General features: G+C 42.1%; 3 protein-coding genes and 1 pseudogene across 3 annotated transcripts in view; 3 read left to right on the top strand and 1 right to left on the bottom strand.

Moving 5' to 3' along the window:
• The window catches only part of nt5dc1 (5'-nucleotidase domain containing 1), an 86,682-nt gene extending 74,357 nt beyond the window's left edge, over positions 1 to 12,325 (bottom strand). Inside the window, exons 1-6 of the mRNA XM_023296957.3 lie at positions 11,937 to 12,325; positions 8,559 to 8,650; positions 7,759 to 7,830; positions 7,554 to 7,663; positions 7,329 to 7,408; positions 7,141 to 7,222 (exon numbers count right to left, since the gene is read on the bottom strand). Of these exons, the coding sequence (XP_023152725.2) occupies positions 7,141 to 7,222; positions 7,329 to 7,408; positions 7,554 to 7,663; positions 7,759 to 7,830; positions 8,559 to 8,650; positions 11,937 to 12,029 (529 nt within the window). The 5' untranslated portion in view covers positions 12,030 to 12,325. The remainder of the gene's footprint in view (positions 1 to 7,140; positions 7,223 to 7,328; positions 7,409 to 7,553; positions 7,664 to 7,758; positions 7,831 to 8,558; positions 8,651 to 11,936) is intronic.
• col10a1b (collagen, type X, alpha 1b) lies at positions 988 to 7,079 on the top strand. Its single transcript, XM_023296956.3, has 3 exons — positions 988 to 1,145; positions 1,598 to 1,730; positions 4,625 to 7,079. The coding sequence occupies exons 2-3, from the start codon at positions 1,613 to 1,615 to the stop codon at positions 6,478 to 6,480; spliced, it is 1,974 nt and encodes a 657-aa protein (XP_023152724.1). The 5' UTR covers positions 988 to 1,145; positions 1,598 to 1,612; the 3' UTR covers positions 6,481 to 7,079.
• A 183-nt stretch (positions 12,326 to 12,508) lies between the features above and the next one.
• Positions 12,509 to 20,075, top strand: LOC111587129 (hemicentin-1-like; annotated as a pseudogene).
• A 476-nt stretch (positions 20,076 to 20,551) lies between these two features.
• On the top strand, positions 20,552 to 23,648 carry LOC129347281 (hemicentin-1-like). Its single transcript, XM_055015849.1, has 3 exons — positions 20,552 to 21,139; positions 21,453 to 21,623; positions 21,712 to 23,648. Exons 1-3 carry the CDS (start codon positions 21,034 to 21,036, stop codon positions 21,900 to 21,902), a joined length of 468 nt encoding a protein of 155 aa, XP_054871824.1. The 5' UTR covers positions 20,552 to 21,033; the 3' UTR covers positions 21,903 to 23,648.
• Positions 23,649 to 24,637: the final 989 nt, after the last annotated feature.

The raw sequence follows: 24,637 nt of genomic DNA, 5'->3' as shown, positions 1-24,637 counted from the left end.
CTATCATTATCCAAAAAGCACATATCATAGAACCACACTGCTGCACGGACATGTTCCTCCTGGCAACCATAACTGAGCTGCAGACTAGAGGCTCCTCACAGAACCAAGCTGGTGAGCATCTTCGAACGAAACCTCGCTTCTGCCTCCTGGTGTCCTAAACCTGCACTGTAGATCTCCGCATCAAACCACACGCCAGTTTACAGAAATCACAAAGACAATATACAGACATAAACCTGCCAGCGTCATGACAGGCTCTAACACGTGAAATTCAAACCCCAACACAAATCAAAGTCTGACTGGTGAGGGAAGAAATGCATCTAAATTAGTACACTCTGCCTTCTGTCTTTCGAACCCAGAAATTAAAGATTAAAAAGAAAAACTTTCCAGCATCCATTAAAAGATGGGCGCAATTGCAGATTTAACCAAAAGCGAGTGAAAATAGCTGTCTGGCCCGCGTTGTCTACCACAACCTCGCAGGTTTAGAGTCTTCAGACAGGAGGAAAATATTGTCAGACTCACACAGTCTTTACTTTTCCAGAAAAACATCCTCTCACAAGCCACTTAGTCAATAACTTGATGTTTTTAGATGAGAAAATAACACCTGTGTTTGTGCAGTTAAGAAAGCTAAAGAAGGATACTAAAACAGGTGATCTGTCAAACTGTCAAATGTAGCATAAAACGTGTGACTCAATAAAGAACATTTTGGACCGGCGCTCGTAGATTTAACTGCACACTTGCCCCAATGAGACAAAATCAACACACTAAGAAAGTGTCACCGTGAAGAGAATCTGACAGGAATCCCCTCATTGCTGCACCACACAGACAAAGAGAACCAGACGGGGAGGCAGTGAGGAGAGGCAGGGAGGGAGAGGAGGGAGGACCGTCACCCTGGAGTGACAAGCCTCCTGAGGACATGGCACCCGTCATTAAAGATGACATCAGAGCAGGGAGGGCCTTCCACGCGAGGTAGATCCTCCACGGTGCTGGAGACCGGCTCGGTATAAATACCTTGAGCCCAGCGCCCTGGGAAGCAGCAGCAGTCGCTCAGACAAGACAGACAGACTCAACAACTAAGGATATAGGAGCGCCGGGACAGCAGCGCCCCGAACCCCCCCGACTGTTTCTTTGGAGCGTAAACCTTCCAGGTGAGGTGGTTTTTGTCTGATTTCAGGTTAGTGCATGGGGGGGATTCCCAGCTGCAGCCCAGCTCTAACTGAGAGCAGGGCTGGTGTCAGAGTGCTGATGGTTGCTGGTAGAAGTGGAGTGAGCCATGTGCTGTGGCTGAGTTCTTGCCTGTGACTGTAGATTTAAAGACTGATTTTATTTCCCTCTATGAAGCTGCTTGTCTGTTTTCATTTTTGGGAGAAATTTAAGCAAAGAAAAGGCAACATTTAAGCCGTTTTTGGTCCGGTGGATGCTTTATACCACAGCTGCTCACTTCAAGACTGAGAACTTGTCCAGCTTAGAAAGCAGTTATTTCCATCATTTCCATTGTGGAGTGAAGCAAAAGTGTTGCATGGTCTTTCGGATGCTGATTGAGTCAAAGAGCAATAATGTCTCTTCTCACAAATGCAATTTCTTTTTTTTGTCATTGCAGGTTTAGCTTCACAAGATGGACCTAAGGGTAACTAGCCTTGTCCTCGTCCTCCTAGCTTTGGCTGAGGCAACCCCTGAGAGGTACTACCATGTGCCGAAAGTGAGCAAGACTCCTTACCCCGTTAAGAGTCATGGTGAGTTGCCTAAATCTTGCTATAAAAAGTCAGTTTTTGAAATAAGAGGGGGAGTATTCTGCAATGAAAATGGTGGAGGGGAAAAAGTCAGAACAGAAAGAATGTCTCAGTGCGAAAAGTGCATCTATTTGTCTTTAGTATAATAATTAAACTCCAGCCAAGCCCATTGTTCACTTCAAATTACTGCGGGCTGTGCTGCAAAACAATTTTCAGTTTTCATCAGCTCCATAATCCATCAAGTTTTTTTTTTGTTGAACAATTAAAACAAATCTAGACAAATGAAAGTGCTAAACAGGGCCAGATGACACTTGATGGTATTTTGGGACTTCTGCCTTTTTAAACTGAAAATGGAAATGCTGAAAAGCCAGGATAATACTCTCAGAAACAGCCTAGAGAAGTTCACAAATGAACAAGTTACTGGAGCTGTCCTAAGTGGCATCACTCCACTACTATCATGTTAAAAAGGCATAAAGAATCTCCTAGAATAAAATAATAACAATAATAATAATAACTTGTGATTGGGCTTAATTTGTTTAAATAAAGGAACTAAAAGCAAGTGTTCCTGCACTGCTACATTGCTGTCAGCTGAGCTGTCAGACTAAATTAAGACCATAACTGATGTGAAAATCATGATAACCTGCATGAAACCTGCAAAAACAGCAGCGTTTTTCATTACTTGTAGACAATTTCTACAAGTTAGCTGCAAATTTAAGTCATTATCCTCATCATCATTATGAACACTAAGATCTCTTCTCATGCAATCTGGCAAACTGTTGGCTCATGCACAGTAAATGAGAGCTGCAAAATGCCGCCCTCTTTATTAAGTGTCATCAATTAGGTCCACTGAACCGCTGCGTACGTGTTCTACTGTATATGACTATGAGGTGTGGTATAGTTGTAAAAGAACATTTATGCTCTGGATAAATAAAATCTGATGAAGGAAGTTGCTGGTGGTGCATGTGTCATTCAAAAAATAAAGAAATAAAACAAAAGTAGTTATGATGTAACTGTCAGGATGATGTCTAACTCTATATTTCATACCCAAGCTAAACAATGACTCAAATTTTGCCTTGAGAATTTATTTCTGCCGTTTTGTTTTTGAAGAGGGTTCTGATGTGGTTTGACTGTGTGCCTCGACATAAATACAGAGAGCAAAGTCGACAATGAGATTTCAGAACCTGACAAATCTCCAAAGCAGATGCCGTTACCACGTTGCAGGAACGCCCCAACAAATTGCCTCGTGGTATTAAAATCACACCGCACAATTACAAGAAAAAAGAAAATAACAGAGGCTGCAGAGAAACACTCTGAAAAGTTCAAACAGCAAACCTAACGAACAAACCGCATCAAACTTACTGGAGTTTCACTGTACAGTGCAGATAGTGGAGCTTGCTTTTTTCCAATTTCAAAGACGACAACAAAATTGCAGAATTAAGATTGAGAGGGTAATTACTGGAGCAACCAGACTGAGTTTGGATATAAGCAACTGAATTTAAGCATAACAGTGTTTAGTGTTTACAGGCCACGGGCAGTTCACATCCTGGGTCAGCTACTGTGGCCAGCATCATCACCTTCAGTTTGTGGTGTTTCTGGCTGCCAAAAGGTCCAGTTCTGGCACAAATATCCCCTGTGGGATTTCAGGCACGGCCCTTATGTGGCTTGAAAATGACAGCCTTGTCACATCATTCTCCTCTCAAAACACAAATTCAAAAGAGAGGTCAGCACTGTTGGATTTGTGTTTTTGACAGGTCCTACTTCTCTTTCAGCATCCACAACTATGGTGTACAGAAGAATTCTGAATGATAGCAGTAATCACAGATGCTGTTTGTGCACAATTCAATTCAATACTTTTGGATTCTTAATGCCATTTTAATCCAGGCAGATAATTTTAAAGATTTTACTGCAATACCTAAGAGGCTCCTAAATTCTTTACATAGTCATCAAATTATATATACGTAGGGTTGTAAATGTAATATTGAAGGTTGCAATTGCAGCTTTATAAAGAAATTCAAGATGCATTGAAATGTCACAGTTATAAATGAGCTTTGATCTATTTAGCAGCTAAAATTAGCAACAATAAAATAACTAAAGTTTAAAATTAAGAGGCATTATTTACAAACAATAACAACAATTGATTTCAGAGAAAAAGCAGCTATTTGCCTTGTTGGCCTTGGTGTTGAAGGGGTCACCATGAGTCAAAAAAAACAAAAACAAAACACAAATATGATACAGAGGAAACTGTGCCTCCATTTTCACATAGTAGAAGATGGGTATCCTATTATTGGCATAATACAGATCAGGAAGAAATAACCTTCAGTAAAAATAACATATTAACTGCCAGTTTAGTGCACATATATGCAGCATTAATTTGACCTTACTTATGATCTCTATGCTTTTGGCCAGGAAATGCATCAAGGTGATATTGACAATTTTCAGACCACTAACTATACATTCACTGCCATGGATAGTGCATGAAAGTAAAGGGTGCAGGAAAGTGTTGGCAAATCACAAGACATGCAGTGCACAAGAGCTGGTGTACTGGTGCATTGCCAGCATACATAAGCTTTGTGAGAAAAACACCTCTGACCAGTGGTGCTGTGAAAACTATCTTGGAAAAAAAAGGAAAAACAAAAGTTCTGTTTCCATAACCCACCTCACCATCACAGGGATCAGTGTCATGAGTCAGGCTGTGATTTTATGGAGTAAAATACCAAAGCTTGGGATATTCAAAGGCAAAGGGCCATTTTACATAATATACTTCAATGGCACACAGTGCTTCAGAATGATGGTCTGCTTACATTACAATTTGACACTGACACAGTTACATTACAATATGTGAAGTTTATTAAGTGGAATGTTTCCCTTAAGCGTGTTTGTATTTTTGTATTCTCTAGCTGTTGCAGGTGCGCCAGGTGCTCAAGGTCCTCCTGGTGAGCCAGGACCAATGGGACCACCTGGACCTCCTGGAAAAAGTGGTGTAGGACATACTGGACCACAAGGCCCACCAGGACCTCCTGGACCCGCTGGCTACTCTCATGCAGGTAAACCTGGAACCCCAGGTGGCCCTGGAAAGCCAGGAGCTCCTGGCATTCCTGGTGAGAGAGGTGCAACTGGTGCAACTGGTGCAATGGGTCCCAGAGGTGCCCCTGGTGCACCTGGAACCCCTGGACCTGTTGGACTTTCTGCTGTTGGAAAACCTGGACCAGCTGGACTCCCTGGGCCAATGGGACATAGAGGAGAGCCTGGTTTGAAGGGACATCCTGGTGTTCCTGGTATTCCTGGTGCCAAAGGAGAGAGGGGCATTGGAGTTCCTGGGGTTCAAGGTGCACCAGGCCCAGTTGGACCAATGGGCCCATCTGGTATGCCAGGCAAGCCTGGAGTTGGTAAACCTGGTGCCACTGGCTATCCTGGAGAGCCCGGCAAGTCTGGCATGCCAGGAAGAGATGGTGCCCCTGGGCCAATGGGTATGACAGGTCCCAAGGGTCACACTGGACCTCCAGGCACTGGAGCACCTGGAAAACCAGGCCAGAATGGTACCCCAGGTATGCCCGGACCTATGGGGGCGAAAGGTCCACAGGGTCCTGCCGGTCAGCCAGGCTCACCTGGCATGCCAGGAGTTGGCAAAACAGGTGAACCTGGAATCCCAGGTGGCAGAGGATCTCCCGGTACTCCCGGAACCACTGGTCAGAAGGGAGAGCCAGGCCCAACTGGATTTACTGGTCAGCCAGGTGCTCCTGGTCCTATTGGTCCAGCTGGTCCACAGGGTTCAAGAGGATTCCAGGGTGAGGGAGGCCCAGTAGGACCCAAAGGCGACATTGGTATGGTAGGTGCACCAGGCCCAAGAGGAACCAAAGGTGATCAAGGAGCTCAGGGTTTCACTGGAAAACCAGGCAGCCCTGGCGCAGTAGGTCCTCCAGGACTTCCAGGTCATAATGGTGCTCAAGGTCCAAAAGGTGCTCAAGGCCATGCTGGTTCCCCAGGGCTCCCAGGTTCAAATGGTGCCCCAGGGCTTAAAGGACACACAGGCCCCCCAGGAGCTCCAGGAAAAAGTGGTGAGAGTGGAATGCCAGGACCCATGGGACCAGTTGGGCCCCCTGGTCCATCAGGACCCGCTGGACTCAAGGGACATCCAGGTCTTCCAGGTCCACCAGGTCCAGCTGGTCTCACAGCTAAGGGCATTTCTGGTCCTCATGGTCCCCCTGGAATTCCAGGTGCCAGAGGTCATGATGGTCTCCCAGGACCTGCTGGTCCTCCTGGTCCTCCTGGTCCACCAGGAGAGATCATCTACCACCATGAGAAGAGCATGCCGATCAAATCCCATGAGGTTCTGATGTCTCATGAGATGGTGAAGGCTCCTATGTCTGCCTTTAGTGCTGTGCTGACCACGGCCTACCCTCCAGCTGCAACCCCTATTGTGTTCAACCAGGTTCTGTACAATGGAGAGCACCATTATGACAGCCACAGTGGTGTGTTTACCTGCCAGGTGCCAGGCCTTTACTATTTCAGCTATCATACGCATGTCAATGGTGCCAATGCATTGGTGGCCCTCTACAAAAATGATGAACCAGTTCTTTTCACCTATGATGAGTACAACAAGGGCTTCCTGGATCAGATGTCAGGCAGTGCTGTTCTTATGCTGCATGCAGGTGATAGAGTCTATGTTCAGGTCCCCGATGAGGAGAGTAATGGTATATTTGCTGCAGATAATGTTCACTGCTCTTTCTCTGGGTTCTTGATTGCCTCAACGTGATTTGACAAAGACCTCAAAATCTTACAAAACATTGAACTACTCAGAGGAATAGATCAGTTTACAAAATTTCAAACTGAGATTGTAGATTACGGAAAAATATGGTTGTAAGTTTTACAAGTTTAACTGCTTCATTCAAATCTTCAAAGGTCTTAAATTTGCTAAGAAGTTACATGGCCAACAGAGGTATTCAAGCTGAATAATATTTTATAAGTCAAATTCATCCCTTTCCCCGATTCACCTTGTGTGTGCCTTTGCAGTTTTAGGAAAAATGAAACAATTTTGGAAGATATCTTTAGTGGTGCTCTACAACTGCCTGTAACATTTACAGCACGTCTTTTACTTGTGTTTGTTTTTATTATTGTCTGTTGTTTAAGAATTTTCCTGTAATATACATACCAAAGACACACAAAACTGTTGTACTATATGTTATTAGAGATCAGCACATTTTCACAAGCACTGTGACCAGCAAAACAGCATTGGTTGAGAAAGTCAAACTGCATTTTTTTTTTCAAAACAACTATGTCCCAATGGATGTGTTAAGTTATGCACCACTTACTGACCAAAACACAGAATAAAAGTTCTACTTTGAAAAAGAAAAATATCTGTGTATTGAGTTTCTTTTGTCCTTCATGTTGTTTCAGTTAGAAAAAAAATTCTTACCTTTGAAAGCGGATGTGTTGTAATTGTGGTCGATGGCAGCCATCATGTCTTTCCAAAAGTCAGAATTCACCTCATTACCTCGCTGTTCAAAGAAAAAAAAAAACATTAGGACATGGTTTCATTTGCATATTTCTTATGACAATATTGACCATGAATATGAAACCCCACAGTTTCTCATAAAATGTCACCTTGTGCAACATGTCCACGACTCTTCCACAGAGGAAAGCCCCAGGCAGATCAAAGTAGTTGTCATAGAAATAGTATTTTGCTGCAAAGAGGAAAAGAAAATAACCAGTATATCAAGTAAATGCAGTTACATGTAAAGATAGAAAATGCACTAAATACACACAAGTCTGTGTAAAAGCTGACAGCATACAGTTATTAGGTGATGCACAGAGATATAAACATCTCACCAGATCTTGTGAACGAGGTATTGAGGCTGTTGAAGTGCTTCCACTCCCTTTTCGGGCCGTAATGTTTGATGATCTCTTCTGTGCTGAGGTCATTGGTTCCATGCGTCGCTCTAATCAAGCAAGAAATAAAGTCTCACTTTAAAGGTCTGTGCACACAATGAAACTGAAGGGGTGTTTAAATAGACTTATTGCAGAAAGAGCTTACCGCAAGACCGTTCCATCTTCGGCTAGCTTCACAAGGTTTCCATCCTCCAGATCGACCACTAGCCCTTTAAAACTAGACACAAAAGTCAGTATGTTACAAAAACAGCATCAACATTTGCTTTCTGGCCCACTGCAGATTATTTTAGCTGAATTAAAAGTCCCTAATCCTGCATGCTGTGGAAGTCAAATAGTCTTTTTATATTTTTATATATAAAAAGGAAAAAAAATGTTTATATATAAAAGACTTGAACTGATGTAACATCGTAATCCCTTTTATTAAACAAACTCAAACTACTTAGCTCTAAAAATTTAGACAGAGGAACTTGTCTTACAATATGTTTTATTCTCATTTGTGTTTAATAAAGTTGCTTCTTACAGATTATCTCTTAAAAACAAGAACACAAGCATCTGTCTGTCAAGGTCCTGCAGATGCAGTAGAATCTATCATGTAGTATTAATTAATGTATACATTTAAGATGTGTCTGCTTGTGAAAAGCTTACAAATAAAAGACCATTGGGAAAAAAGAATCAGCAATTCTTTGGGTCCTGGTAGAGTGACATTCCAGTGTCAATACTGATTTTACTTGGATATGGGTTGGGTAATGGCCTACTAACAGTGGGCACAGCAAAAAGACGAGCCGTGTTTATCAGCGATGATGTCCAAGTTAGTACACTGTGATTTAAAGCTTGTATTTCTTTTAGCCATAAGTATGAATAAAATCATTGAAGGATGATCAGGTATTTATTGTACCTGCTTCTGTCACACTTTGGCTGAGAAAACTGCTGCTGCTGCTGACTCACCAGAAGTCCCAGGTAGCTGGAGTTAGATTCAGCAGGTCCTTGTCATATCCTTTATGCTCCACCAGGTACCTGGCAAAGCTCTCATAGATGAGCTGTAAACACAGAGAGCAAATAACATCACACACTGGCAGGAGCAGCAAAGGGAATGGCTCTGTGCCTCTGAATGGCAATGAAATGCAGTTTTTTCCTCCAACTTAAACTACATCTGGGGATTCTTGTCAAAGCTCTCTGGTAGAAGACTTGGCACAAATGAAATTATAAACTTTCCTCTCCGTTAACTGAGTATTTATAGCCCGCTGAGTATTTATAGCCCGCTGAGTTTTAATACAACAAAAGAGCAGGAGTGGCATGTGGGTTCTCTCACAACTAAATCAAGGAGTGTGTCTTTAAAGCTGCAATATGATTTTAGATCCCTTGAAGCCAAGAAAACAAGCTAAAAACACATTTGGCATGATATCATGAAACAAAGTTGAGATGGTGAATGTGTTAGTAAACAGTTACTTGTAGTTTCCATGTAATGTCATTCACACAAATGTAAAACCAAAATGTGTCTCTGATTTCTGTGTTTAGTTAAATAGCTAAATATTACACTCATGTATGGTCTTCACTGTGTTTGCTTTAACACTGAAAACAGCTGCTGTAGAATGGACTCACAAACCAAAACAATAAGCTAAACTGGCTCAAAAGCCCCAAAGAGCTGAGGGTAACTACAGATTTGGGTGTTGATCTGCTATTTCTTCGTCGCTATGTATGACACCTTTGGCATTAAATAGTTTTAATTTAATAGTTAATATGGAAAATATAGATAAGCACAGCTTTAAGTTTACACTGAGATCTATTTGAGGAACAAGCAGCTTGTTATTACTGAGTCTGCAGGATATTGAAAAAAAATGACACTGTGACATTTTGTTTTTCAGCACTATGAAAAAACAGTAATTTTCACCAGATGACATCAATAACACCAATTAAAACAACAACAAAACACTTCGGGCAGCAACCTGCTAAATTAAAAATTTCAAGATTTGCCAAGTATTTGGATCTTGGAGTTAAGCGGCCCTGTCTGTTTTGTTTTAGGGAATTTGAGATTTTAATGACAGAGTCTGATTGCCTCCCTGTGTGCAAATGTTCGACCAAAACACTTCCGTGACACTATTTTGAGGGGAAAAGTGTTGCTGTGTCCTTCTCTTGCCAATGCCTAACACAATTACTGTTGTTTCTGTTTTTTATTCGGCCTATAGCAGATTGATAATGAGGCGCAGCCACACCAGTCTATGCTGCAAAATTGACTGACTATGCGAGACTACCCTCGCTGTAGATCAAATATTTCCATCAAATTTTCTTTAAGAAACTAAATCTTCCTTTGTCAGTATTTCTCTAATGTTCTTCGCTCATTTGGAGGTGCACATGTGGAGCCTGCATGTCAGCAAACTCTGCCTCTTGTGACTAAAGTTTAAAAGGGACTCCGTGTTTCCATGAGACCTTCAATCTACGTAAATTAAGTTACATTCAATTCAATTCAGCTTTATGTACACTACCACTCAAAAGTTTGGGGTCATTTAGAAATGTCCTTATTTTTGAAAGAAAAGCATTTTTTTAAATGAAGATAACATTAAATTAATCAGAAATACAGTCTAGACATTAACGTGGAAAATGACTATTCTAGCTGGAAACAACTGATTTTTAATGGAATATCTCCATAGGGGTACAGAGGAACATTTCCAGCAACCATCACTCCTGTATTCTAATGGTACATTGTGTTAGTTAATGGTGTTGAAAGGCTAATTGATGATTAGAAAACCCTTGTGCAATTACGTTAACACATGAATAAAAGTGTGAGTTTCATGGGAAACGTGAAATATTCTGGTGACCCTAAACTTTTGAACGGTAGTGTATGTAGCGCAAATTCACAACACATCATCTCAACACTTGACATAGTAAGGTGAAGACCTTACGAGTTCTAAACAGAGAATGTGGCTGACTTTTCTTGTAGATTAGCCATGGAAAACAAGAATCCTGCGAGTTTCGCTTTTAATTTAGCAACAGAAACAAGTTGTGGCATGATGTGTTTGACTTAATTTACCAATCTTGAAATTATGCTGCAACAAAATATTAAGCATACTTAGTTGTCACTCAATCCTGGAAAACACCTCTGTTATTAACCCTAAGATGCACGAGTAATTGGACCCTTCACTCTTCCAAAAGTGGGTCAAAAATGACCCGCATAAGAATCAATGTGTTTTCATGCCACTTTTGTCTTTTTGGTTAAGAATAATCATTTGTATTCTTGTTTTTATGATATTTTTGTCCACACAAGAATGACTTCATGTTTAAAATATGTTTACTTTTCACTTTCTAACACATTTTGAACTTTTTGATAACTGAAAAAGGATATTAGCAATAGAAGAATGTCAACCTCCATTCTGTTGACATTTTTCCCACTCTTTTCCTCCAGCTTTTGCTGCTCTCCATCCCTCCAAGTTTTTGCACTTCTACCACTTCTGCATGATATTATCAGTGATAAAGAGGTTGAGGTAATTTTTTTTAAGTATAAAAGGTAACTTAAAAAATAAGTGGAATGATATCAAAAGCATGTTTTTGAGGAAGAGCTAGAATATGAAACGATAAAAGCTTTTCATTACAAGGATATTGCAAGCAAATGAGCTCACCGGGTCATTTTTGACCCACTTACGCATCTAAGGGTTAACACAACATTCATTCTGCGAAGTGCATTGGATGCATCTGCAATCAAAAATAATCCTATCAACAGTAGTGAACAGATAATCTTCACTTGGCACCACTTTTGGGGTTCTATATGCAGCCTGCAGCACTGACAGGGTTAGTAGGCATTTATACTGTACGACACTGATGGGACAGGAGAAGCCACAAACGAACTCCAGGCCTGGGAAATGCGGACTATAATGGGCAGCAGGGATCCAGCAGTCATTTATGTTTTATTTGTCACTCAGGGATGTAGAAATAAGCCGGAGGTCTACATTGACTGTAGCCCCCCTGACAGCAGCAGATCGCACTGAATGAAATGAGAATGTAGAGGCTGGCAGCAGGCCGCAGAGGGGATTTAAAGACATGTATGTATGAGAGCATCACCGCCGACGTTCAACCTGTGAGTCACGCAGAGTGACTGCAGCATCGCATCCATCCTCCTCCATACATCTCCACGCCACATCCATCCATCCATCCAACCACTCATGCATTTTCCAACCAGCGCGTCTCCGTGCAGCCGAGTGACCGCTGAGCGCGTTGTTGGCGGCTCTAGGGTGCATTTTATTTATTTATTTATTGATCCAGATGTGGCGCGGATCGAAGCGTCACGGCCACCGTATGGCGATGAATCGGAGCCGCGCACACAGACACACTCACCCTGGAGGTCTCCTTCAGATGGTAGCGGCACAGCGTGTGGTCCAGGTCGAAGCCGATCACATCGCAGTCCGACAGGCTGAAGTATTCGCTCATTGTAGCTGGAAGCTGAGAGGGGGGGAGAGGAAAGAAAAGAGAGAGAGAGAAGGGGGGAGGAAAAGCGCTCCAACTTGTGCGCGGCGGCAGCAACAACACTCCTAATGAGTCAATGTCACTGACTGGCGGCGCTGCGCTCCGTGGCCGCTCCGTGTGCCTCCTCTACCGGACAGATTCACACCGGCTCCGCTCCTCCGTGCGAACGCGAATGGCCGTTCACTTCACGGTTAACGTCAATAAGTTGCCCATATGGACGCAAAAGTTAAATTCCCGTGTGCCAGAAGAAGGCGGCAGAGAGGCGACTGAGCAGCGGGCAGTGCTTCCGGGTGTGAAAAGAAAACCGTAACATCTGCTGTAGAGGCGCACAGTGGATTTGACCAAAGCAGAGGCGCCTGCAGAAATGCTTCATATTATCTGCAGGTTACTGAAAGTCTTGGGGTGGCCCACAAACAAAAGAAATTCAGAAATTCCCTCATGATGTTGAATTATGAAGGCTAGCTGAAGTCAATATGAGAGTTAAGATATGCTTTGGGTTCCTATTTTACCGTAAATTTGACTAATTTATCTAGATGACCTCATGCATCACAGCTACCGGCCAGATGTTGTCCAGGTGTCACCAAATCAGCTGTGCTGCTGTAGCAGACATTCCCACACTATAAAAAAAACAACAAAGAAAAACATTTGTAAATAATTTAGTCAAATCAACACATTTTTCTAGTTGATTTAATGTTAATATAGCAGCTTAGCCAATTTTCTAGTTATTTGAACTTGAAATTTTTAATTTTTATTTTCAGACCACTTTAGTAACTTAAAAACATGAGTTCTTATGACTTGAGGCATTTTGATTTAGAATGATGAGTTGAATAAATTAACATTTGAGGGTTCACTCAATTCATTAAATTAAGCTGATAAGAAACAAAACTAGCACATGACAGAACTTCCCAGAGACTATTCTTTATTGTAGTTTCATAAAACAGTTGGACTGTGTTTGAACCTTGCTCATCGGTGTGTATGTAGTACAATAAGTTCTATTAAATCTTGGTTCTCTCTTTTAATGACCAAATCAAAACAGTTGTTAAATTTATTTATATGTTTTTTGACTCCAGTTCCTCCCCAGATTAATCAGAATGATATCCCTGGTGAAGAACTGGCTCCTAAAGAGGTGAAGATCAAGATCAACAGCACATTGGGACGACGATGAGTGTGTAGGTTTTCTCCTTCTCTTTTCTAATTTAACACCTTTAAAAGATGACGCATGTTATGAATCTGGGCTATAAAAAAAACTGAATTTAATTTAATTAAATTACAAACTCATGTTGTTGCTGAAAAGTCACAACCGGAGCTTTAAACCCATTTGATGCAGCAGTTATTCAGCTTATTTAATGTTTCTGTTGCTTAAACAATTACATGGTATTTTTTTTCGTGAATACGTAATCTCATAAATTTTCTACGTGCTTCTAGGTAGTAGGATATGTAGTAAAACTACTTCTCAATACTAATTTCACTTCTTTCAATCATTTCCAGATTACTGTCATCAGGCTCTCTGGTAGTTATAGCACCCACAGCGGAGGACACTGCAGTGTACGAGTGTGTGGTCTCTAATGAGGCAGGAGAAGACGCCACATCTGTCAATCTCACTGTCAATGGTAAACACAACTATATTTGTTTACAGATTGGTCATTCTTGTTATCAATATTTATCAATATTGCCTTGTGAAGTGACTTAATTCCTAAATGGATGATCCATTAATGGCAAATTTCAAATATTTTCATTCCTTGTTTTGACTCTTTTTACTGTATTTGTTCCACTAGTTCCTCCATCTATAGCAGATGAACCCACAGAGCTAGTTGTAACCAGACTGTCCCCAGTGGTCATTACCTGCACTGCATCTGGAGTCCCAGAGCCCACAATCCACTGGAGCAAAGACGGCATGAAGCTCCCCAAAACAGGACCAGGATACAGCATCCTGCCAACAGGTCAGAGTCATATCCATGAAAATAATATCCAGAAATACACAAGATTTAAATTTATCTCCAAATATTCACACTTCACTCCATAAGAGGATAAATACATTTACTTTGTTGTAACTGTGGATGAAAATGGATGTAGATGTACTGCTATTATAGGTGAGACACAACAGAATTAAAGATAACAGTCTGTAAGTGTCAGCGTAAATGTGTTAGATGTGTCAGGTTGCTTTAAATGTAAGTAGGAATAACAAATCAAACAGAACTTTGGTAACCGTCTATAATTATATTAAATTGTGTGTGTAATTTCTATGTGTTGATGTGCTTTCAGGTCCAGTAGAGATCACCTACGCTGAGCTCACTCATTCTGGACGCTACTTATGCACAGCTAAGAATGCTGCAGGCTCAACCCACCGCCATGTGCCGCTCACAGTGCAGGGTAGAAACATCCTCAACACCGATTCATCAGGAGACACACTGCCATTTGGAGGCTGTGCAGGATAGAAAAAGCCAAGAAGATTCAGTTATAGCTGTGGATTGACAGACTTCCATCCATCCATCCATTATCTATACACCACTTAATCCTCACTAGGGTCGCGGGGGGTGCTGGAGCCTATCCCAGCTGACTCAGGTGAAGGCAGGGGACACCCTAGACAGGTCACCAGTCTGTCGCAGGGCCACATACAGAGACAAACAATCACTCTCACATTCACACCTACGGACAATTTAGAATGATCAATTAATCTCAGCATATTTTTGGACTGTGGGAGGAAGCCGGAGTACCCGGAGAAAACCCACGCATGCACAGGGAGAACATGCAAACTCCATGCAGAAAGATCCCGGGAAAGCCGGGACGCGAACCAGGGATCTTCTCGCTGCAAGGCGAAAGTGCTAACCACTACACCACTGTGCAGCCCGGATTGACAGACTTATATTCTTTTTATTAATTCATTGTTTGATAAAAGGACATTTTTAACTGTAGTAACTAAACATTTCTAAATTCAGTCATGCAGGTTAGCTAATGATTTTTGTCATTCACTCATAGGTCTTGACAATGACTGCACTCTATTTAGGTGAGCTAGTTGCAGGGTCCTGGTATTGTGAATGTTGGCTTTATGCCGTGGCTTATTTGGACACATTATGGAACAGACTGACTTTAACCTAATGTACTTCACCTGTACTTTGACAAGACAAAAAGTCTTCAGTGAAAAATTCCTATTAAACTTTTGAGACAACGTTGGTAATGACTGGTTAAAATGTAGTTACTTTTGTTCTAACTGAAGTAGTAAAGGCTGCCAGAATTCAGTCAAATTACTGATATTTGAAAAACTGTCCTGACAAGACACAGCGAGACAGTGTGCACAGTATCAGATCCCTGAAAATGAGGGAAATTAGATTTTAGTTATCAGTCATTATTTACATCTTTGTTTCTTGTACTATGCCATGTCAAAATATCTTCAGAGAAAAGCCACATTACTTTTCTGTTTAACTACAATAAGTTCAAACATCTGTTTCATCTGCTGCACGACTATGACGTTCCGTTAATTTGCTATTTAGTTCTTTTGGTCTTTCTGACCATCGCTCTTTTCCAATCCTTCTCCTTAGAGCTTCCAGTGATCCAGTCTCATCCGTCCACCCTGGATGTGATCCTCAATAACCCCATCACTCTGCCCTGCAGGGCCACAGGCTCCCCCAGACCCACCATCACCTGGCAGAAGGAGGGCATCAACATACTCACCACAGGTAATTAAACTTGCCTATGTGTCTCTTATATTTATAAGTAATCTGTCCTGACACCATGTCTCTTGCTTCATGCTAGGTGGTAGCTTCACTGTTCTCCCTAATGGAAGTCTGCAGATCTCGAAGGCCTCTTTGTCCGACTCTGGAACGTACATATGTGTTGCTCAGAACCCTGCTGGCACTGCACTGGGCAAAACTAAACTCAGAGTACAAGGTAAGAGGCACACCCAGGTAATAGAAATGTGATTAACAGTGGCTGAATTTAAATAAGTCCTTGAGTACTGCACTTAAAACACCTATGATGTAATTGCACTTTAGTTAAGTGTTTTCATGTTATGCTATATTTTGGAGGCAAATATAGTGCTTATTCCACTACATTTCTTTTAAAGCTTTAGGTACTAGTTATTTTTGCAGATTCTTAATATAAACTCTAAACTGACATATTATGCTATATTATTATAAATTAAGGTGCTCTACAATTTATAAAGTAATTTAAATTAGCTCCATCTCCAACATTAAAGTGATTTACACATAAATGAGTGAATATTGATAATTCAATAATATAACATATATTCTTGTGAAATGGGCCATTTCATAATTAGTTCTTGCACTTTTCTTAAGTAGGATTTTGAGTACAGGGCTTATTTTTACACTGCAGTATTGCTACTTTTAAGTAAAGGATCTATATACTCCTTCCACCACTGTTAACATGATTGTTATTTGTAATTCTCAGATACTGTGTAAAGATAAATAAGGAGAACACCTTATGATCAAATATACTCTAGTACAATAACCCTGCAAAAAATTCTGAGAACTATTTTTTGGAGTTGCAACATCAAAGTTATCATGCAAATCTAGCTAACTTGTATACATTTTCTTTCTCCTGATAAGTAAAGGTTATGTGACTTACACGTGAAAACCTGCACTCCCTTCAGTCATCTAAAATGAGGTTTAATAATAGCCTCAAAAAATACACTAAATGTATTTACTACACCTGATATTTCTGTCTTCGCTGTGTCCTGCAGTCCCTCCAGTGATCAGCTCAGAGACTCAGAAATACGTGGCACCTGTGGACTCCTCTGTGACGCTGCAGTGCCAAGCTGAATGCTCCCCTCCTCCTTCTGTCACGTGTCATAAAGACGGGCAGCAGCTGCGTGAATCTGTCCATCAGCGGGTCCTCAGTTCAGGATCGCTGCAGATGGCCTTCATTCAGCCAAGCGATGCTGGACGATATACTTGCACTGCTGCCAATGTAGCGGGAACTGTCAGCCTTACTGTGCAGAGTAGGTTTCTGTCAATGGAGTCTTTTAAACCACATGATCGAGTACATCACTACAGTTGTTACTGTTTTATGTTTACATGGTGTCTTACTTGTACAGACTTTTAGCATGACATGTTATTCAGCTAAAAACAACAAATTAAAACAAAGCAGGGCAGTATATTGTAAAATAAATCACACTGATTGTGATGCCTTGATGTAGGGATATGTATTAAAACCACATTTTAACATAAAATCTTAATGTGTGCCATAAATACTGCACTAGTTTCACCATCTGTAATTGTGAGAAAGCTTCATTTTTTTATTGTATAACATTTTAAGCAAATATGGTCTTCTACTTCCACAAACAAGGATAGCTATACTAATGGTGTAGAAATGATGAAAAATTGCACAGAAACTAACAATTTTTGAATGACTTTAGGTTTTGTTTTTATCCTTTCACCTTTTCAGTTCCTCCCTCCATTCGTGGGGGAGAGCAGGAGGTTGCAGTGGTGGAAAACAGTCAGGCCCAGCTGGTTTGTATAGCAGATGGTGTCCCTCAGCCTACACTGTCCTGGGAAAAAGATGGCAGCCCTCTCAGTGAAGGTGCAGGAGAGTACACCATCCTACCCTCCGGGGAGCTGGTTATTGACATCACTCAGGTAAAAAAAGAAATAGACAGACTGCGCAAGTGTCGTTCTAGTTGTTATATAACTACAGTGCTATAGATTGTTTACAGATCAATTTGTCTTCTATCAAAAAGATGCATTTGACAACGTTTTTGTTCACGCTCCTCCTGTCCTGTCATCCTCCTCCCTCCTCCAGCCCGAGGATGCAGGCAGTTACACCTGTGTTGCCACTAACTCAGTTGGGCAGGACAGTGGGACGGTGACTCTGTTGGTTCATACTCACCCCATCTTCACTGAGCTGCTTGGAGATGTGGCCCTGAACAAGGGAGAGCGCCTCCTGTGTTTATCTCGTCTTTAACTGACTGTTGCTGATGCTTTAGTTAACTACGATCACATGAATGGCCACAGGGAGCTGGTGATAGAGAGAGTGAGCAAAGATGACTCTGGAACCTGCACCTGTGTGGCAGAAAACAACTTAGGAACCATCAAATCACTGGGATTTGTCTATGTTAAAGGTAAACAGTCCCATAAAATGTTTTGACTCCTATGTCTCACCTTTCCTGCTCACAACTTGCCCCTAATTAAGTGACTTGTATCTAATATCAGGGTAACTATTCTGATTTAATTCCTATTTGTCTGTTCTCCAGAGCCTCCCATCATTGATGGAGACCTTCACTCCAACCGTATTGAACCTCTGGGTGGTAATGCCATCCTGAACTGTGAGGTATGAGGAGACCCTCTGCCAATCATCCAATGGAGCAAAAATGGAATAAATATTCAGATCAGCAACCGAATCCGTCAACTGGAAAACGGTTCCCTGGCCATCTACGGCACAGTGGTAGGAAAACACTGGACTAAGACCTTGTTTAAGTAATATCTGGCAAAAACTGCTGATAAATAGTGTGATTGTTGTCACATTTTTACTAAGTATAGGCAGTACAAAAGGCCCCGCACCCATATCTCTCTAGAAGTACAAAGAACTCAAAAATGCCTTTTGTGTAATATCCCAAAGTTGCTATACCAATGCTATAAATCCTAAGAAAAAGCCAAAAAAGTAGAATTTCTTTGATCATTTATTTTGCAAAAATTGTACAAATGTAGAATCAACATGTACAACATTTTTTCAAGTGCCCACAAATGTTACCAATGCTGGAAAAAAGAGTGACTACATTCTATATATATTTTTCTTTTTACATTTTTGATTTGCTTCCATACTTATCTCCTACCTGCTCTGTGTAAATACATCCTGCAGTTCACCCGAAAAGTCCCTGAATTTTTGTCAAACAACTGTTGGTCGCAGCTGAGTCACAAATTGCTGCATGTCAAAACACAAAGCTTTTCCTTTGTTGTTTGTTTTCATTGGGGTTTTTATTTTGCAGTTATGACAGAGTGAAGATGGGGGCAACTACATGTGCGTGGCAACAAATGATGCTGGGGTGGTGGAAAGAAGTGTCACTCACCTTGCAGAGTAAGCGTTTATTTGCTTCACTCGCTTTGGCATTAATTCTAGCATTTTCTGTGGAAAGCAAATGTGTAGTGAACATTTTTTAAATGTGAGGGTTAGATCTAACAGAAGTACACTGTTTTTCCAGGTGCACCCTCCATCATTGTGGAGCCGGTGGAGACAGTCATGGATGCTGGAACCACATCTGTGCTCAACGGTCAGGCAGAAGGTGAGCCTAGCCCGATGATAGAGTGGTCCCGGCAGGGACGCCCCCTACTGGGCAACGACCGCTTCTCCACCTTGTCCAATGGTTCCCTCAGGATCAGCAGTGCCCAGCTGAATATGAATGTGTGGCCAGAAACTTGCTTGGATCAGTACTGGTCAGGGTCACTCTTACTGTACGAGGTGAGCTGGACACTGTGCACTTTTTTTATTGTGCCATGTTTTTCAGTTGGTAAAGTCAGTTATGCGTTAAAGACTTTGTGACCTTCAAAATCTTTATATCTAAAAAAAGGGAAAACAAATACATGTCCAGATGCACCACCTGCCAGATAACAAAGTTCATTACCTTGTTTTGCAGTCCATGGGGGATACTCAGAGTGGGCAGAGTGGGCTCCTTGCAGTGTGTCCTGTGGTGCTGGTGCTCAGAACAGGCTGAGGCAGTGCAACAATCCTCTACCTGCCAATGGAGGCCGACACTGTGCAGGATCAGACTTAGAGACACGCCGTTGTCAAGGGAAACCCTGTCCAGGTGAGAGTGTTTTTCAGACAGAGGATTCGTCTTGATCTCTTAATACTTGTCAATAATACTTGAGTGCAAATGGAACATGTGGTAACAACATCTGTACCTTTGTCCCTGTGCAGTGGATGGTAACTGGTCAGAGTGGTCTCTCTGGGAGGAGTGTTCACGTACCTCTGGTCAGAGCAACAGAACCACAGTCCGAACCTGCAGTAACCCTCCAGCCCAGCATGGAGGCAGGCCATGTGAGGGAAAGGCAGTGGAGGTCATCATGTGTAGTGTCAGACCATGTCTAGGTGAAAAGAACACTATATAAAACACATTTTCTAGAAATGTAGTACATACATGTGGTACATGTTGCCCCATATAGACTGCTGCTGCTGTATAAAATGGTATTTTTGCAAGAAATTCAAACTGTGTTTGACTAAGCAGAAAAAAAGAATTCTCTCAATTTTGTATTCACATATGGGTCACTGTTGTGTTTTTGCAACTGCTATTAAAAGATTTACCCTGCAGTTAACGTGTACTGTGTGCATTAAACTTTGTGTATACTCCAACAGTGGCAGGTAACTGGGGGTCTTGGCTACCATGGAGCCCATGCAGTGAGACTTGTGGTAAGGGTATGCAGTCCAGGATCCGGCTGTGCAACAACCCCCCTCCAGCATTTGATGGGCCGCAGTGTGAGGGCACAGACACACAAACACAAGTGTGCAAGGAGAGGCCATGTCCTGGTAAGGGCATTACTATGCTTTGAGAAACATTTTCCTTTTCACCAAGTGGATGTAAGAGTCATGGCTAAAAGCAGATTTTAAACAGATATTAGATGACTGAACCTTCTGATTCATATCTTCTGCTCTCCAGTGGATGGAAAGTGTTCGTCCTGGGTGAGCTGGGGAGCCTGCAGTGTTTCCTGTGGAGGTGGGACCAGACAGAGGACACATCTCTGTGCCAGCCCCACACCTCAGCATGGTGGCAGGCAGTGTGAGGGCAACGATGTGCATATTGACTTCTGTAACAGTGAGTTATTTTTATTATTTATCTTTTATTCAGTCTTGTTACTTTTATATCACAGATGTCCTGTATATCTCATCCCGTGTTTTATATCCATTTCTTTTCTTCTAACCGTTTTTTTTTTTTTTTTTTTTTAACCACTTTATCTCAGTCAATGGTAACTGGGGTCCATGGAGCAGCTGGGGCAGCTGCAGCAAGACATGTAATGGAGGTCAGATGAGGCGCTACAGGACCTGTGACAACCCCAGACCTGCCAATGGTGGGAGAGCTTGTGCAGGTGCTGATACACAGCTACAGAAATGCAGCACAGTCAGCTGCCCCGGTGAGTTGGCATGTTTATGTGCGTGTCAGGGTCAGATGTCATACATGCTCAAACAAATGCTTTAAATGCTCTTAAAATGAAAAATTAAGTGTCTGTAAATGATACTTTTCAATGGAATATGCTTGTTTTTGTTTTATTTGGAAACATGTGGAATGTGTTTTTAATTATTCATAATTATAAACTGTGTGTTCATAGTTTTGAAGGTATCCCAAAAAGACTAAATTGCTTGTTGACCGTTTGCGTGATGGTATGTATACTGTATGACTGCTTGTACAACTTACTTACTGTGTGTTTACCGGGTGCATCATTGCAGTTGATGGTAACTGGGCTTCATGGCAGCCTTGGGGAGAATGTTCTGCTTCCTGTGGAGGCGGTGAGAGGACACATGTTCGGCTCTGCAATAGTCCATCTCCCAGTAACGGTGGCCGGCCGTGTCCAGGAGACTCCACCCAGCTGTCCAGGTGTAACACGCAGGCCTGCCCAGGTAAAGCATGTCATAAAAGTGCTGTAAGTGTGTGTGGTTCTTTATACACTTGCGGCATTTACACTTAAATACCTCCTTTTGTTGTCAGGTGGGCCCCAGAAGGCTCGAGGAAACATTATAGGGAACATCAATGATGTTGAGTTTGGCATCGCCATCCTTAATGTCACCATCACAGATAGCAAGTCTGGCAGCAAAATCATCAAAGCCACAATTTCTAATGTATCGAGGACATTAGGTCAGTCTTCCAACGGTTTCATACCACACTGCATTATAAAGTAAGTTGTCCTCTTGAAATTTCTTAGTGTGACTAAATTTAAGGCCTTTAAATTCAAGGGCCTGCAATGAGGAAGCTCATCTCCATCCTGAACCCCATCTACTGGACCACTGCACAGGAAATAGGGGAGGCTTTTAGTTACAACTTGCCTCCAATGTCTAGCCTTGAGCTGGGTTGTGACACTGTCTATCTATTATCTGTCTATTGCTTCGGGTATATGAGACAGATCTAGCACTGGTCTCTTCTTAGCCGGCTGTTTTGGCACCACTGTTTGCAGCAACCTCCTCACTAGGTCCAGGCGTCCTGTCCTGATCAGAGCCCTGGATAACTCCGGGACATCCGCCACGTGTGGCCTGTAAAGGTACTTCAGCTCAGCCTTCACTACGTCCTGAGGATACCTCTCCTCTGCCTTGTCTAACCACAGCTTCAGCTGGACAGTCAAGAAGATGGACAACAATAATGCTAGACACGCCACAAAGCTTATCGTCAAAGTAACACGCGGTATTAGTGTTTGACAGGTTAGCAACCCAATAAGCACGAAAGGATATATTAAGCAAAAAACATAAATAGGTCTTCTAATTTTCACTGTTCTCGGATCCAAACCACTTGGTTTGATCTGTAAGCAGGTGGGCATGTGTAAATCCTGCTCACAGAACTGTATGTGACAGTAAAATTAGATTCAACCACACTTCTGGTGTAGGTTTAAGGTTTCAGGTCCATGGCTTGCTGACTATTTAGCAGAAAACTCTCAAATCTTCTATGACACTCTGGAAGGCCTGAAGAAAACTCCTGTGTTTCTCTTTATATCTCTGCTCTACTGTATTCCAAGTCAAAAAGGCTCCAACTCAAAAAACTGATCTGAGGGTCTCATTTAAATTAGATTTATGCTTTAAGTGAACCTATGAACATTACTGACCACAGAGTAAAGCTGTCATGAAATTAGTTTACTGTTCCATTGTAATACAGCTGTCCAATCACTTCAATAAAATTTCACTGAAAGCTGTCTCATCCATGACAAATGAACATCAAATCCATCAGTTTCATGGAGCTAATACATAAGGCAGCAGCTTATTTAAGGCACTGATGTTAGCTCGTGGGCAATTTTTACCAACATAACTAGCAGGTTACACAGAATATATTACAATCTGACAAACACTCTAGTATACAGAACATGTAGGTCTCCTATTATTGTCAACTTAGAACAAACAGTCTGTTAGACAGCTAACACAATTAGCACGAGTGAACGTAGATTACCCGTTAGCCGTTTGGCTAACGTTGTCAATTCAGTTAACAATACCACAGTTTAGCATAACGGCTAGCTGCCTTTTGCTTGAAGTTAACTCACCAGCGCCAAGTGTCACCTATTAGCGGAGAAAACAGCGTCAAGTCTCTCTAGACTCAGGTGGAAAACAGCAGTAGTTCAGGTCCTCTGCAGCTCCACCATCACAAACTCAACAACGTTTCACTGATGGAGTCTCAGCTCTGCTTCTCTGACCGTCAACCAACGCTAAGATCGACACAGTCTGGGGCGGGACAAACACCGTTATTGGTTACTGAAGTAAAACAACTGCATGCACAACTGGCAACAATCGTCGAACGTGATGTCACAATCAATCAAAGCGCAGATGTTGTGACATCACTGATGATGCACTCACTAAAAGACTACAAATTCGGAAGACTTCAAGTAATACGATCAGAAACAAGCTTGGCGATTTCCTGAAGACACACAAGCTTGGCGATTTCCTGAAGACACTCTTTAGAAAAGAAGACACTTGAGACGACACTTAGCAACATCAGAACCTAGAAGCATGGCAAAAAAACTCGGAATTAAGAAGGGAAGCAGACTTGGCAGGTACCATGTGGTCGAGGATATTCTCGGAGAGGGCGGCTACGGCATTGTAGCCAAGTGCCGTAATACAGGAACCACCAAGATAGAAGCGGTCAAAGTTAACAAAAGGGAAAAAGGTGTTCTGGAAGTGGCGATGAATGAAATAGCCATCCTGAATCGGCTGCGGCGTTTGAACCCAGACACGTGCAACATCGTACAGTGCAATGGATTTTTTTATGACAAGGAGAACATATGCATAAGCTTTGAACTCCTTGATCTCAGCCTTCAGGATTACCTGCAAGAGAAAAACCCCAGAGGTCTAACCACTAGAGAGCTGAGGCCTATACTGTACCAACTGGCTACAGCACTGTCTCACCTACACTCCAGCGGCATTATACATGCCGATTTAAAACCGGCCAATGTTATGGTTGTAAACCGCCATGAGCAGCCACCGAAGGTCAAACTTATTGACTTTGGTCTGGCACATCTCGTGTCAGCGGTAATCCAAGGTGAGTGGATGGGCACCCTCCATTATAGTGCACCAGAACTGCTACTTGGAGTACCATTCAATGAGTCAGTTGATATGTGGGCTCTGGGACTACTGATGGTGGAGTTGGCCACTGGATGCCAACTCTACCCTGGAAAAACGGGCTATGATGTCCTCAGATTCATCTTCGAAATGCAAGGCCAACCATGTGATGACGTCCTTGACCATGGATGTTACACTCCTTATTTTTTCTTCAGCCAGGAGTTCGGCAGATCACGCTGGAGATTCAAGACTCCAGCGGAGTATCAGCATGGATTTTGTGCATCAGAGACGAGGAGCGTGAAACTCAATTCTCTTAATGACATTAAGAAGAATATGGTGCAAGACCCAGGATACGAAGAGGATCAAAAGATCTTCGTCAGCTT

This window comes from Amphiprion ocellaris, chromosome 12, assembly GCF_022539595.1.
Source record: "Amphiprion ocellaris isolate individual 3 ecotype Okinawa chromosome 12, ASM2253959v1, whole genome shotgun sequence".
In the NCBI taxonomy this organism is placed as follows: domain Eukaryota; kingdom Metazoa; phylum Chordata; class Actinopteri; family Pomacentridae; genus Amphiprion; species Amphiprion ocellaris.
This window is presented reverse-complemented; position numbering and strand designations above follow the sequence as displayed.

Bases quoted from the DNA above. Each gene is read 5' to 3' on its own strand.
- col10a1b (XM_023296956.3), top strand. From the start codon at position 1,613: ATGGACCTAAGGGTAACTAGCCTTGTCCTCGTCCTCCTAGCTTTGGCT. The intron at 1,731-4,624 runs GTGAGTTGCCTA...TGTATTCTCTAG, and splicing joins TTACCCCGTTAAGAGTCATG to CTGTTGCAGGTGCGCCAGGT.
- LOC129347281 (XM_055015849.1), top strand. From the start codon at position 21,034: ATGAGGCGCTACAGGACCTGTGACAACCCCAGACCTGCCAATGGTGGG. The intron at 21,140-21,452 runs GTGAGTTGGCAT...GCATCATTGCAG, and splicing joins CAGCACAGTCAGCTGCCCCG to TTGATGGTAACTGGGCTTCA. The intron at 21,624-21,711 runs GTAAAGCATGTC...TTTTGTTGTCAG, and splicing joins TAACACGCAGGCCTGCCCAG to GTGGGCCCCAGAAGGCTCGA.